The sequence below is a fragment of the Taudactylus pleione genome, unplaced genomic scaffold (assembly GCF_031769625.1).
Source record: "Taudactylus pleione unplaced genomic scaffold, aTauple2 ptg000019l, whole genome shotgun sequence".
NCBI classification, from domain to species: Eukaryota; Metazoa; Chordata; class Amphibia; order Anura; family Myobatrachidae; genus Taudactylus; species Taudactylus pleione.
In genome coordinates, this window is record NW_028284421.1 from 39,587,445 (window position 1) to 39,602,037 (window position 14,593).

The following is a 14,593-nucleotide window of genomic DNA, read 5'->3' on the forward strand; positions in this document are numbered from 1 at the left end:
ATTGTGTTTGTGTGTCGGAGTGGGTGTATTAATATTATGTGTGTAAAGGGTGTATTCATATTTGTGTTATATGTGGGTCACTGATGCTCTCTGTATTATATCATGCGCACTGCGACACTACTATATGGCGGTCACTGCGGCACTCTGTAAATATACGGCAGTCACTGCAGCGCACTCTGTATTATATGGAGGTCACTGCACTCTCTGTATTATATGGAGGTCACTGCGGCACTCTCTGTATTTCATGGCGGCCACTGCGGCACTCTCTGCATTATATGATGGTCAATGCGACATTCTCTGCATTATATTGTGGTCAATGCGACATTCTCTGCATTATATGGTGAGCACTGTGACACTTTCTACATTATATGGGGGGCTTTGCGGCACTCTGTATTATATGGCAGTGACTGTGGCACTCTGTGTTTTGTATGGTGATCTCTACATCACTCTGTATTATATGGTGGGCACTGTGACACTCTCTGCATTATATGGTGGGCACTGCAATACTCTGCATTTTATAGTGATCAATGTGACACTCTCTGCATTATATGGTGGTCACTGCGGCACTTTCTGTATTGTATGGTAGTCACCGTGGCACTCATTATTACATGGCAGTCACTGTGGCACTCTCTGCAGTATATGCGGGCACTACAACACTCTCTGCACTCTGTAAATATATGGTGGTCACCGCGACACTCTCTGTATTATATGGCGGTCACTGCGGTACTCTCTGCATTACATGGTGGTCACTGCGGCACTCTCTGTATTACATGGAGGTCACTGCAGCACTCTCTGTATTACATGGTGGTGACTGCAGTATGCTCTATTACATGGCAGTCACTGCAGCACTCTGCATTATATGATGGTGAGCACTGTGACACTTTACTATATATGGTGGGTATTGTGGCACTCTGTATGGTGATCACTGCAACACTGTATTATATGGTGGGCACTGCGACACACTCTGCATTATATGGTGGGCACTGCAATACTCTGCATTTTATAGTGGGCAATGCGACACTCTCTGCATTAGATGGTGGGCACTGCTGCACTCTGTATTATATGGCAGTCACTGCGGCACTCTCTGTATTATATGGTAGTCACCGTGGCACTCTCTGTATTACATGGTGGTCACTGCGGCACTATCTCTATTATATGGCAGTCACTGCAGCACTCTCTGCATTATATGGTGAGAACTGTGACACTCTCTGCATTAATGGTGGGCACTGCGGCACTCTCTGCATTATAGGGTGGGCTCTGCGGCACTCTATATTACGTATATGGTGGGTACTGCAACACTCTATTATATGGCGGGCATTGTGACACTCTCTGCATTATATGATGGGCACTGCGACACTGCATTATATGGTGGGCACTGCAGCACTCTATATTATGTATATGGCGGGCACTGCGGCACTCTATATTACTTATATGGCGGGCACTGCGACACTCTCTGCATTATATGGTGGGCACTGTGGCACTCTATTATGTATATGATGGGCACTGCGACACTCTCTGCATTATATGGTGGGCACTGAGGTGTTCTATATTACGTATATGGTGGGTACTGTGACAGTCTGCATTATATGGTGGGCATTGCGACATTCTCTGCATTATATGGTGGGCACTACGGCACTCTTTATTATGTATATATTGGGCACTGCGGCACTCTATATTACTTATATGGCGGGCACTGCGACACTCTGCATTATATGATGGGCACTGCGACACTCTCTGCATTATATGGTGGGCACTGCGGCACTCTATATTATGTATATGGTGGGCATTGCGACACTCTGCATTATATGGTGGGCATTGCGACACTGCATTATATGGTGGGCACTGCGGCACTCTATAATACGTATATTGTGGGTACTGTGACACTCTGCATTATATGATGGGCATTGCGACACTCTGCATTATATAGTGAGTAATGTGACACACTCTGCATTATATAGTGAGAATTGCGACAACTGTCTGCATTATATGGTGGGCACTGCGGCAGTCTCTGCATTATTTGGTGGGCACTGTGACACTGTATATTACGTATATGGTGGACACTGCGACACTCTGCATTATATGGTGAGCACAGCGGCACTCTCTGCATTATATTGTGGGCACTGTGGCAGTCTCTGCATTATATGGCAGGCACTATGACACTCTCTGCATTATATGGTAGTTTGTGACACTTTGCATTAAATGGTGGGCACTACGACACTCTCTGCATTATATGGTGGCACTGCGGCAGTCTGCATTATTTGGTGGGCACTGTGACACCATATATTACGTATATGGTGAGCACTGCGACACTGCATTATATAGTGAGAATTGCGACAACTGTCTGCATTATATGGTGAGCACTGTGGCACAAAGTGCAGCAGGCGCTGGCACCTTAATGTAATGGGACTAATAATGTTTTTTTCTCTCACCGTACATATATTTCAGACTTTACAATGCTGATAGCTGTACCCAAGGTAGCCCAAGATGACTAGAGCTACAGCTTCTAAACCCTATGCCTTCTGGAGACTGAACGTAAAATTATTACTTACCTGCTTTTAAACTATAACTAGAATACCAGATTCAGAGTTATTATTGTTATTGTTTTATTTTTAATTTGGCTCTGGACATGTGCATTTTTTTATTTTACTTATGCTCCTCTGCTAGTAGGCCACACCCCTTTAGCTTTGCACTGCCTCCCTTCAGTGGGCCCCTACCATTGCATTCCCCCTGTGGGCCCTTCATGTCCCAGTCTGACACTGCATAGGTGTATCTTACCATCATGGCCCCAGGACATGAGAACATTTTCTAGACCACAGTTAGGCTTGTAGATTCCATATTCTGTGCTGTGTAAAGAAAACAATACAATTAGTCTTTCAGAATACCTAGTTTCTAAATAGTAGGAAATGTCTCATACTTTCATACATTAATTCTGGAGCTATTTAGTACAATACTGAGTGAGTTTTTCTTTGCTGCTTTTGGGCAAATGGGACAATCTATCCTGGATCTAATAATATATGTAAAGACACAGACATAGCGATGTGTTCACGATCAGCCGATATGTACAATTTCCCTTGTAACTCTCCCCAGCAGCTCTGCACATGATCTGCACACGATTTGGTGTCCAATCTTCATACGATCTCTCCTGCATCCAGACTTTTTAGAGTGCATCGTGTCCTAGATTGTCAGATCTGCCCTACTGCACGGCAGATCTGACTATGCGATGTGCGACCAGCGGGGACGCGCATCGCATCGTGATCGTGAGTGGGGACTCACGATTTACTCAGGATTTTGGCCATATTTTACACGATCTGTCGTTCCAATGTGTCGGAATCTGCCAGATCGGGTAAAATATCGCTATGTGTGTGGGCAGCTTAACAGTCACTGGAAGTGGCTAAAATAGTATAGATTAGAGAGTTCTGGGAGGAAAGAGACAGAAAAATGAGAACACGCCGTGGTACAATTGGTACACAATAGGTTGTGTGTCGGGGCCGGATTAAGGTCTGTGGGGGCCCCTGGGCAACAAACATGTGGGGGCCCCTATCAATAAAAGTTGAAAATCATAATATATATATATATATCAAGTTCCATTAGGTCGGCACTCCCTTAGATAGAGTTAAAAGTACCCTGGTGCCAGCAACTCAAATTCCAATCAACACATATCCATTTGCATATATATAATATATTGAACGCAGGGCGGCACTCCGTAATAAACATGTCCAAAAACAAAAGGTAGTTTTGCAACGTTTCAGCGCTTTATTCCGCGCTTTCGTCAAGCATACAAGACAAACCCGTTTGTCTTGTATGCTTGACGGAAGCGCGGAATAAAGCGCTGAAACGTTGCAAAGCTACCTTCTGTTTTGGACATGTTTATTACGGAGTGCCGACCTACGTTCAATATGTTCAGTTTGCCCTGCTGTTAGAGGCCGACTGTGGAGGGCACCCGGCTCAGTTACCTGTGGAACCCGTGAGTGCCAGAGTGATGGCTATATATATATATATATATATATATATACATACATATATATATATATATATATATACATATATATATATATATATATAATGCGCACTACTGCACTACCAACACCCAGACACGCCCCTCCTACACTAAAAACACGCAGACACCCCCTACTACTACACTACCAGCACCCAGTCACCCTCTACTACACTACCAGCACCCAGACACCCCCTCCTACACTAAAAACACACAGACACCCCCCCACTATACTACCAGCACCCAGACACCCCCTCCTACACTAAATACACACAGACACCCCCTACTACTACACTACCAGCACCCAGTCACCCCCTAGTACACTACCAGCAGACACCACCTCCTACACTAAAAACACAGACACCCCCCCAACTACACTAAAAACGCACCCCTCCTACACTACCAGCACCCAGGCACCCCCCTACCTTCCAGCTGCAGTGTACTGCTTGTGCTCCCTCCATGGTGTTCACTGCATCCACTGACAGAGCAGAGGAAGCAGATCCCGGGCCCCGGCCACCTTGTGTGTTCGCGGAGAAGAAAGGACAGGAGCAGAGGAGCCGATAAAGGAGGTAGCCTGGTCAGTTTGAAAGGGGGGGCGGAGCCAAATCACGGGAGGGGCGGGGCCTAATTGCGGGCCTCGGCACCATTAAAAGATTTTTAAAAATTGTTTATTATGGGGATGGGTAGCAGTGTGTGGGGGCCCCCTATGTGTGGGGGCACCAGGACGACCGCCCCTGTCGCCCTGTCCTTAATCCGGCCCTGTTGTGTGTACATATAATACTACAATAGTTCCTCACCTGTATACTGGGTGCTTTGTGTCTGGATTGTCTGTAAATGTTGTGTCCCCAAATACAATGGATTTCTGAAACTTGCATCCAACTGGAAAAGTGTCGCCAACAACAGCCCACTGCAAAGAAAAATGATAATGCCTGCTACTCAGGACATTGTAATGTCATCCTAACCAAGATCACTTCTATATTATATAGCTAAAGAGCCATGCCCACTGCCACTAGACATAGTCCATTTATGTAGTGTTACATTCGCATTGCAGCTGTTTGTCTAAGATACGCGTATTAACAAATAATGAACAGATAAACACAGAACTTTGATTGAATAATGCTGAAGACGTAACTAACTACACACAAGGCCGCCTGCAAGCAAAGCCTGTCATTCCAGCCAGCAATAGATTCAACATGCTTTTCTATATAACCCTGACGGTACTGTTTTACATGCCACTGTAATCATCATATAACATATGTTTTACTGGAATAAGTATGATTTACCGGCGGACGGGATGTCAGAAGACCGACAGCGGCATCCCGATAGTGAAGATCCCGACAGGGGCCAGTAAGTAACCTAACCCTTCCCCTCTCCCCCCTAACCCTAACCCTTCTCTGGTGGTGCCTAACCCTAACCTCCCCCTCGATGGTGCCTAACCCTAACTTCCCCCGCGGTGGTGCCTAAACCTAACCCCCCCTTCCCGCACCCTAAACTTCCCCAGGCGGTGCCTACCCTATACCCCCCTACACACAGCCTAACCCCAACCCTCCCCATTCAGTGCCTAACCCACCCCGACAAGTCCATAAACCTAAACCTAACCCGCATACTTACCTTTGGGATGCCGACGTCGGTATCTTGATCCCATTCTGACGGGCGTCGGGATTCCGGCGTCAGTATCCTGACGTCCGGCATCCCGTCCGCCGGCATCTTAACTGGATCCCGTTTCACTGATTATATGAGGTACCTGAGGCTCATTTTCCAGGGCCAGTATTTTTCCAATATCATGCAGCAAACCAACCAACTGGAACCAGTCTGAAGGAAGAGAATGCATTAATGTATGAGTGTAAAAAGGCAAGAGCACAGGATGCATAATGTGAGCAGACTTAGAAAACTGACATCTGTGACAGGAAATGATTTTACAGCATCCCCAAGCAATTGGTAGTGAAAAAGAGGGTTCATGCATATCATGTACGACTGGATCTTACAGCCCACCATGAACTTTGCAATCTGGCTTGCGAGCAGGCCCTCTTACCTCTGTCTGTTATTACCCAGTGTATGAGGGAAACAGTTTGTGTGTAAGCCAGGTGTAGGACAATTAATAAATAGCAGCAAATTATATTTACCTGATAATTTCATTTCTTCTAGATACTTCATGGCAGCCATTTCTTGTGGGATTACATCCCATTCTCCTATTGTTAGTTAGGAAGTTTTTTCTCACCTTGGAACCACCCACTTGGGGTATAAAGGATCACTCCTCCCCTTCCTCCTTGACAGGCGATTGCACAATAACGACTTCGTTATCGTGCATTCGCTTGCAAATTGTCTGCAAATCGGGCACTTTAAAGTCGGAAACGAGCAGCGATGCGCGAGCCCGCTGGTCGTTTCCGACATCAATCATCGGGCAAACATGCTGGTCAACCTGACAATAACATCAGGTTCAGCATGTTGCCAGATGATTGATGAGCCTGCACTGAACAATTGCTCATCCAGTGTAGGCACATCACAGACATAGAAATGACAGCACGATTACAATGTTGTAATCGTGCTGTCATTTCTATGGTCTGCTAGTGGATGGGCAGCATTAGTCTTTTGAGTGTCTCCTCATATTCTGTACCTGGGTAAAAAACACACTTAGGGAGGGCATACTAAAGGCTGCCATGACGTATTTCAAAGAAACCAAATTATCAGGTAAATATAATTTGTTGTTTTCTTCTTCCTACTTCATGGCAGCCATTACTTGTGGGATATACCAAAGCATAATATAGGGAGGAATGATAAAATAGTCCAACAGAAATGTTCATGCTTAATGATTATGTTTATTTATGCCATTGCACCTTTAAGGACATGACTTCCAAAGTGGGCATCTGAAACCAGGGCCATAACTAGGGTGGTGCGACATGTGCCATGACACAGGGCACCGCAGGGCAGGAGGTGCTGTTGGGCCTGTCAATTTTCTGTTTATAATCATTCTCACTTGTAGCGTCCTCTTATTTTATCTCCGGCATCTCCTGACCGCCCTGGCTGACTCCCACTCCATCTGGCCAAATCCCCAAGCACCTTCAGTCACATCTAAACTTCAGGGGGTCTACCAATGCTCTTTCTGTCCCAGGGCACCAAAAAGTCTAGTTACGGCTCTGTCTGAAGAGAAAGTATGAACAGATGACCAAGAAGCCACTGCACAAATGTCTTTCCCAGATGGTTGAGCCTTCCTAGCTCACGAAGTCGCCATTGCCCTGGTTAAGTGTGCCTTAATATTCTCTACGACCATTCTCCTCATATACAAACGTGATTAGCTGTTTGTTCCAATTCGCTATTGTCTGTTTCATGGGTGCCCCACCTTTTCTTACACCTGTATGTAGGATAACAAATTATTTATTTTCCAAAACTCTTTAACTCTAACCAAATAGACAGAGATTGCTGGCAATGAGTCCAGCCTATACAATCTCTCCTCCTTCTCATCCTTCGGCTGTGGAAAAAATGAAGGCAAAATAATTTCTTGATTTAAATGAAATGTTGATATTACCTTTGGCAAAAAACTTGGGGTTGTTCTCTGAACGACTTTGTCTGGCAATATATTTAAATAGGGCTCTTCTGCCCATGATGTTTGTAGTTCACTAACACTTTTTGCTGAAGTTATAGTGGGTAAAAAGATAACCTTTCAGGATAAAAATTCTAAAGGGATCTCATGTAATGGTTCAAATGGAGATAAAATGAATGCATAAAGAATTAGATTCACATTCCATGGGGGTAAGACAGACCTAATTTGAGGCCGTATCCTTTTCATTGCTTGACAGAAAATTTTATAAGATTCTCCTCAGATAATATTCTATCCAGCAACACACTTACTGCTGCCATTTGTACTGTAATGGTTGAAGTCACTAAACCTTTTTCAAATCCATCATGCAGATACTGCAACACTTGTGGCGTGTCAGCCTTCATGGCATCAAATCTGAAACCTGCCCAGAGTGCAAATGTACCAGATTCTGTAATAGATATCTGAAGATACTTCCTTTCTTGCTTTCATGAGAAATTGTACCACTTGTTCAGACAGTTCTCTCTGTCTTCGTAGTTTCCGTTCAATTTCCACACCGTTAAATTAAGGCTTTGGAGATTCAGATGGAACAATGGACCCTGATGCAACAGCTCTGGTGTGATCAGCAGAATCCAAGAGTCTCCCACCGCTATTCTCACCACCATTGGAAACCATACTCTTCTTGGCCAATAAGGAGGAATTGTTATCACCTCCACTCGATCTTCTCTGATCTTTTCCACGGGCAATCATTGGAAACAGCGGGAACACATATCCCAGTTTGAGGTTCCATACTAGGGAAATGTATCTATTTCACTTGCTCTCAGCATATGGTATGGTATCTGGAAAAGAAGAGTAGTAGCTTGGCATTTGATGTGTTGCCATCAAATCTTCTTGAGGGTGACCAACTTTACTAGCATGTTCTGGCATACTTGTGCCCCGGTAATATCTGGTGCCTGCTGAGGAAATCTGCTACAACGTTGTCTTTCCCTGGTATGTGACGAGCCGACAAGGCATTGAGGTGTTCTTCTGCCATTTCCAGAATTCCTGACACCTCTACCATTAGAAGTTGACATCTGGTGGCACCTTGATGGTTCAGATAAGCAACTACTGGCAACTGATTTCGGAAACAATTTATTGCTTCTTCTATCCTATGGTAATTTACAGATTTACCTCCAGACAACTTCAGTTTCATTCCAAACTGCCCTCATTTCCATCTGGTTTGAAGCCGTCCTTTTCTCTTGAGTAGTCCAGACTCCTTGCTGACTTGATTGCAGCAGGTGCACTCCTCACCTTGTTAAGCTTGCATCTGTGGTTAAAACTAAAAAACTGATTTTCGGATGATGGTGTTATTCTGGAGTTTTAGATCTGTACTTGTTCACCAAGATAGAGAATCTCTTGTGTTTTGATGTATGCTTCTTTGATAGGACAGAGGAAACCCGTCTGCTGTACTGAATAGGTTCCACTGCAACCTTCAATCCGCAATTTTGCCCAAGGGATTATGTCTATGGCAGAAGACATCATTGCCAATAAACTTGATCCAAGGCGCAACGATATTGTGTCGCATAAATGAATCAAAGAGGTTAATCTTTTTTACATTTATTTGTAACATTTGTCTGATAATGCAATTACAAGAGTGTCTACCTGCACACCCAGGAATTATATTATATTTGCTGTGTTAGATCCAACTGGCTTTAAGCCCAGTTTATAAGCCAACATGACATTGAAGGAATTCTATTGTTCTGTCTACTGCCTTTTGTACCATTTCCTCTGAATTTCCATCCATTAGCAGATCGTCTAAATACGGCCAGATTGCTATTGTCTTCTCAAATGAGCTATAAAAGTCACCAGGACTTTTGTAAACATATTCGGGGATGTTGCCAGACCAAAAGGAAGAAACTTTAATTGAAGGTGTTTTCCCTGGGAAGCAAAATCTCAACAACTTTTGATGTTTTCTGTTGACTGTAACATGGAAATAGGCATCCTTTAGATCTATTGACATAAGAAAGTCCTCCTGTCTTGTGCCCGTCAGAATGGATTTCAATGTTTCCATATGAAATTTCTTCATCTTAATAAATTTGTTAAATTGTCCAGATCCAGAATTGTTCTGAATCCTCCTGAAGGTTTTCCTTCAGGAGAATAGATACATTTCCTTTCCTTCCAAAAATGGAAAATTCTATGGATTTTTAATTTCAGCATTTTCTCCAAATTGTTTTGCAGAGTCTTAACTTCCAAGTCACCACTGTAACTCTTGATTCCACTAAATGTTTTTTTTTTTTTGTGTGATTTCTGAAAATTCTATCTGATACCCCTGAGACACTACATCCAGAACCTATTCGTCCTGAATAGTAATTCTACACCGGATGGCAAATGTTTAAAAGTCTGCCCTCTGCAGTACAACTTTATTTGACAAGTGTGTTAGGGATCCGATATAGTCATTGCCTCGGATTGTTTCTCCAATGAGCCTGACAAAAGGCCTTGACATTCCTGCAGAATATCTGCTACTATATTGCAGCCCAGGACTATAACTTCTTGCATCCTTAAACTGTTGTTTAGGAGATGGCTAAGGACAGGGCCGTAGCTAGGGTAGTGCGGCCTGTGCCATCGCAAATGGCACCACAGGAGAGGGGGCACTGTTTGGGCCTGTCAAATTTCTGTTTATTATCATTCTTGTTTGTAGTTTCCTCTTATTTCATCCCCAGGATCTCTTGGCCTCTCCTATCTCTTCTCTGGCCCTTCCCCATGAAGCCATGGCGCTTTTTTGGGTGTATTATGTCCCTTTGAAAAATGAGGGGGGCGCCAATGCTCTTTCTGGCACAGGGCACCAAAAAGTCTAGCTACGGCTCTGGCTAAGGATACGAGCTTCTGATTTATCACCAAAAAGCAAGGAACCTACATAGGGTAAAGAAACAAGTTTTTTTTTTTTTTTTTTGTATAGCAGCTACACAAGAATATAGCCATAGAGTCATTCTCACCATCACTCCTGCAGCCATAGATTTTGCAGAGAATTATAATATGTCAAGTGAGGCTTAACACAGATATTTCATAGCCCTATACATTATAGAGAGACTTCTTTGTAAACATTGACTTACAATTTTCTCTTCCAAGTCTGTGTTGATAACAGATGTCCAGATTATTAAAGTTCTAGAGACCAAGGCTATCACAACATCAGATTTTAGAGACTGCTGCAGAGCTATGTCATTTTTTTTATGGAGCTTCCCATCCTTTTATCCATACTCTCTCTTACAACAGCCCCATCTTCAAGAGGAATGGTAGTTTAGATACAATTTCAGAAACTGCTGCATCAATCTTAGGAACAGCACACCAAGTTATAAACTGATCGTCATTAAAGGATACCCAGATGTTATAGACATTCTTTATATATAATCTCCTTCATAATCTTTATGCACCGAGAAATATCTACTTCTCCCATACCTGTCTTCAAACAGTTAATATTGCACATCTTCACAGTTTCATTATAATTTGATTTATATACACTTTTTAGCAGAGTATCCAGAAGATCCAAGTTAAATATTCTAACACCAGATTCCTCACTAGAGCTATTTTGCACCACCTTTTCAAGCATAAATTATGGCAAAAAAAGAATCAGTCAAAATCCAAACTAGTTTGTGACCAAGATTTTTTTTAGATCTCTGCAACTAAAGGCAATTTGCAATCGATTGTGTATAAAAATCTTTCCCTTTTTCAATCGATAGCAAATTGCAGAATTGCTGCAATCAATTGCTGATGTATGGGGACCTTAAAGGATTTCTTCATCCAATCCATTAAGTTCTGCAGCTGTAGATTGATTAACAACAGGTGTAGCTCTCTCTGGCAATCACTGAAACGCTTAAGCTGGCCACACATCTAAATATTATCTGTCCAACCAGGCACCTAGTTGATTGGTTGGAATGAAAATCTGGTAACGTATGGGAGTAAATGATGATTAGCAATATGCTCCTAAATGCCAGAAAACTGATGAAAATGGTCGTTCAGACAAGTTTGTTAAATGTTTGATCTAAACAATTTGTTCAAACAACAGTTTTGGTCCATTTTCCAGCGTTTGGGAGCAAATTTGTGATTGTCATTTGCTTTCATACCTTACCAGATTTTCATTCCAACCGAGCATCTAGTTGGCTGGTTGGACAGATAATCTTCAGATGTGTGGCCAACTTTAGAATCCTGATTACCAGAGAAAGGTTATCTTCAAATCTTCTTCCTGGATCCCAAGCTGGAGCACAAAGCAGAATAGATAGAAAATGTCACCCTAACTAGCATCACATAGTAATAGTGCCCTCTATAAGGACTTACCTCTTCTGGGCACATACAGGCTTTTTGGGGAGGCTCTTATCCATGTTGCTAGACACAGGATCACTCCAGTTCAGACTTTTGTGGAGGGCAAAGCAACTCCATTACACTTTGTGCTCAGACCTGGGACAGACATATGTTCAGACCGTCCATGCACAGAACTGTGGGAATGGCCGAGTCACAGGCACCTCTGCCCACTGCCAGCTGTTTCCTGCATAGCTGCCTACCACAACCATCTCCAGCGCTTCCGCCCCCCAAATCTCACAAGGAGACAGGACAGTTGCTGGTACCAGAAGACACAGTGAGTAGCGCTAGCGGCATAACGAAATTGGGTACAACACAGGGGCCCGTAATTCTGCAGCACACATCAGCCTCTCCCTAGGGTGCTGGCCCCCTTCCAGATCACGGCTCCATGAGGCGTATATACTGGGTAGTCAGTGAAGTAAGTACTCTGCATTGATAAAACAACAAACTTCCCTACACTGTCTGTACTAGGAGGCAGGAAAAAAGACTAAAGAGGAAGGGGAGGAGTAAACCCAAGGGGGAAAAAACTTCCTGTCTAAGAATAGGAGGATGAGATGTAAACCCACAAGTAATGGCTGCCATGAAGTAGGAAGAAGAAAAAATATTTTTGTAAAGGTTTAAAATGTTCAGTTTGCAGGATGTAACATAGCCCACGTCCAGAAAGGGGGGTGTCAGATGGGGCACATGCCCAGGATAACAGAGAGTGGGCGCCAGCGGTAAACCGCAGCTGAGATTCTGGAGAACGGGATGAGCAGGGAGGGAGGAGGTGGTCAGCATACAGTTTCCCCTCCCAAGGGTCGTGCACTACAGCAATAGGCTGCATGGTTCCTGCCTCCCTTGTCTCTATGCATGGCCCGTCCTCCTCACTGACAGTAGCATCTGGCTGCTGCTGCTTTCTGGACAAATAATTGGGACTACAGTGCAAAAACTGAACCAGAAACCTACAATTAAAAAAAAAAATCAGTGTATGACTGTCTAGTGAAAAAACAATAATTTAATTAAAGCTAATAAAATTACATACAACACATAGGGCCTATTTCAGAGGTGCGACTGCATCTTAAAGCTAATGCTGCAACCAATGGGATTTGTACAGAGATACCCACTGGCTGTGGCACTAATATGCCACTTTGCATATTAGGGCGCACCATCGGCCGCACAACGGTTGCACCATCATCAAACATTGTTGATCACATCATACCCCTTGGTACCTCCAACGTGAGATAGCCTATCCTGCCCTAATATGGTCAGTGGAGTGGCTTATGCAAAGTGGGAACCTCCTTGGGGCAGGTGGGGGATTAGATGAGAAATTAGATTTCCTGCATTATATGTTCAGGTATAACTTTTTATTTTAACTGTATATTATTTTATCTAATTGTCAAAATCACATTTTTGCTGACATTCAGCATTCTATTTGTTGACTATCTGAATGATGTGTTTTTCGATTTCCCTTTCCTTTATGTGGACTTTTTTGCTATGTATCACTGTTTTGCTTCATATTCTTACAGATGTGATGCTTCAATAAAAAAAATTAGCATGACTGCTGAAATCAGTGCTAACCGTGACACACTGGCTAGCCACCCTCCTGTTAACACTTCGAAATGCCCACTGAAATTGCCACATTCGTTGCTTTCGGTGGTAACCATCAGGACACTGATGAGACTGTAAACATCAGCCGGCTGCATGCGGTATCAATAGCGTGCACCTCTGAAGCAGGCCTATAATATGATAAATAAACTGCTAACTAAACAAAAGGAGAAAAATGTTATTAAAAATACCAATATTAATTAGTTCAATGAGTTAAAAATGTCCTACCCATAAGGGTTTCATTAAAGTACAATCCAGTTTAGAAGAACTTTCAAGGTACAGTAAGCACAGTATTAATCAATAAATCATGCATGAAAATGTTCTTTACAATAGGAGGGACTCACCATCTGGGAGTAATGAAAGTAATTGGTTGTCCTAGATTGGGTAGTAGGTAGTAGAAACATGCCCGCAAATATATAGATAGGTATATGTCCCCCACAGAAACTGACTGGGATAGCTGAATTTTAAAATTACTTGTCCCGATGCAGAGAGAGACCTAGGGGTTTATTTAAGTGTTGGGTTATAACACCTGGCGCTTCTGATTTTGTTTATCCCCGAAATCTAAAAGAGCAATATTTATACTAGCTGTGTTTTCCTAGTATTGCCCTTTACAATTTTGAACAATTTTGAACATAAACACAATCAGAAGCGGCAGATTTTAGAACCTGGGTGTGGTCTATTATTTAGACATTCAAAATATAGACAATCATATAGACACCATAATGTCAGGTATATAATAACAGGGTTATGTAAAAAATTAAAATATCGACATGGACTATATGTAGACAATATATGCGCAATCAAAATGTCGACAGGGACATAATATAGACATAATGTAGACAATATATTGGGCGGGATGCATCGATCCATATTTTGCGGTCAAACCTCTGAAAGTGATGTTCTGAGCTTTGGTCACTTACCACATATGCACCAAGCTCCGTAATGTATTGCAGGTGTGGCAGGGACATTCCAGAGCAGCTGCAGTGGATATTGCCTGTGTGCAATCTTTTGAATACAGCAGCGGTTTAACAAGAATACCCTGGTGCCACTGAAATAGACATCTGCATTGGGAGCCTCTTATATTTATATCTATATAACAACGTGTCTTAGGAGCGGTAAGACCCATGTCCGGGACGGGTTGAGTACAGGATGCT

At 43.0% G+C, this 14,593-nt stretch overlaps 1 protein-coding gene across 1 annotated transcript in view; it reads right to left on the reverse strand.

Moving 5' to 3' along the window:
- The window catches only part of MIOX (myo-inositol oxygenase), a 72,150-nt gene that overhangs the window by 15,120 nt on the left and 42,437 nt on the right, over nucleotides 1-14,593 (reverse strand). Inside the window, exons 5-7 of the mRNA XM_088444440.1 lie at nucleotides 5,739-5,806; nucleotides 4,792-4,901; nucleotides 2,776-2,843 (exon numbers count right to left, since the gene is read on the reverse strand). Of these exons, the coding sequence (XP_088300566.1) occupies nucleotides 2,776-2,843; nucleotides 4,792-4,901; nucleotides 5,739-5,806 (246 nt within the window). The remainder of the gene's footprint in view (nucleotides 1-2,775; nucleotides 2,844-4,791; nucleotides 4,902-5,738; nucleotides 5,807-14,593) is intronic.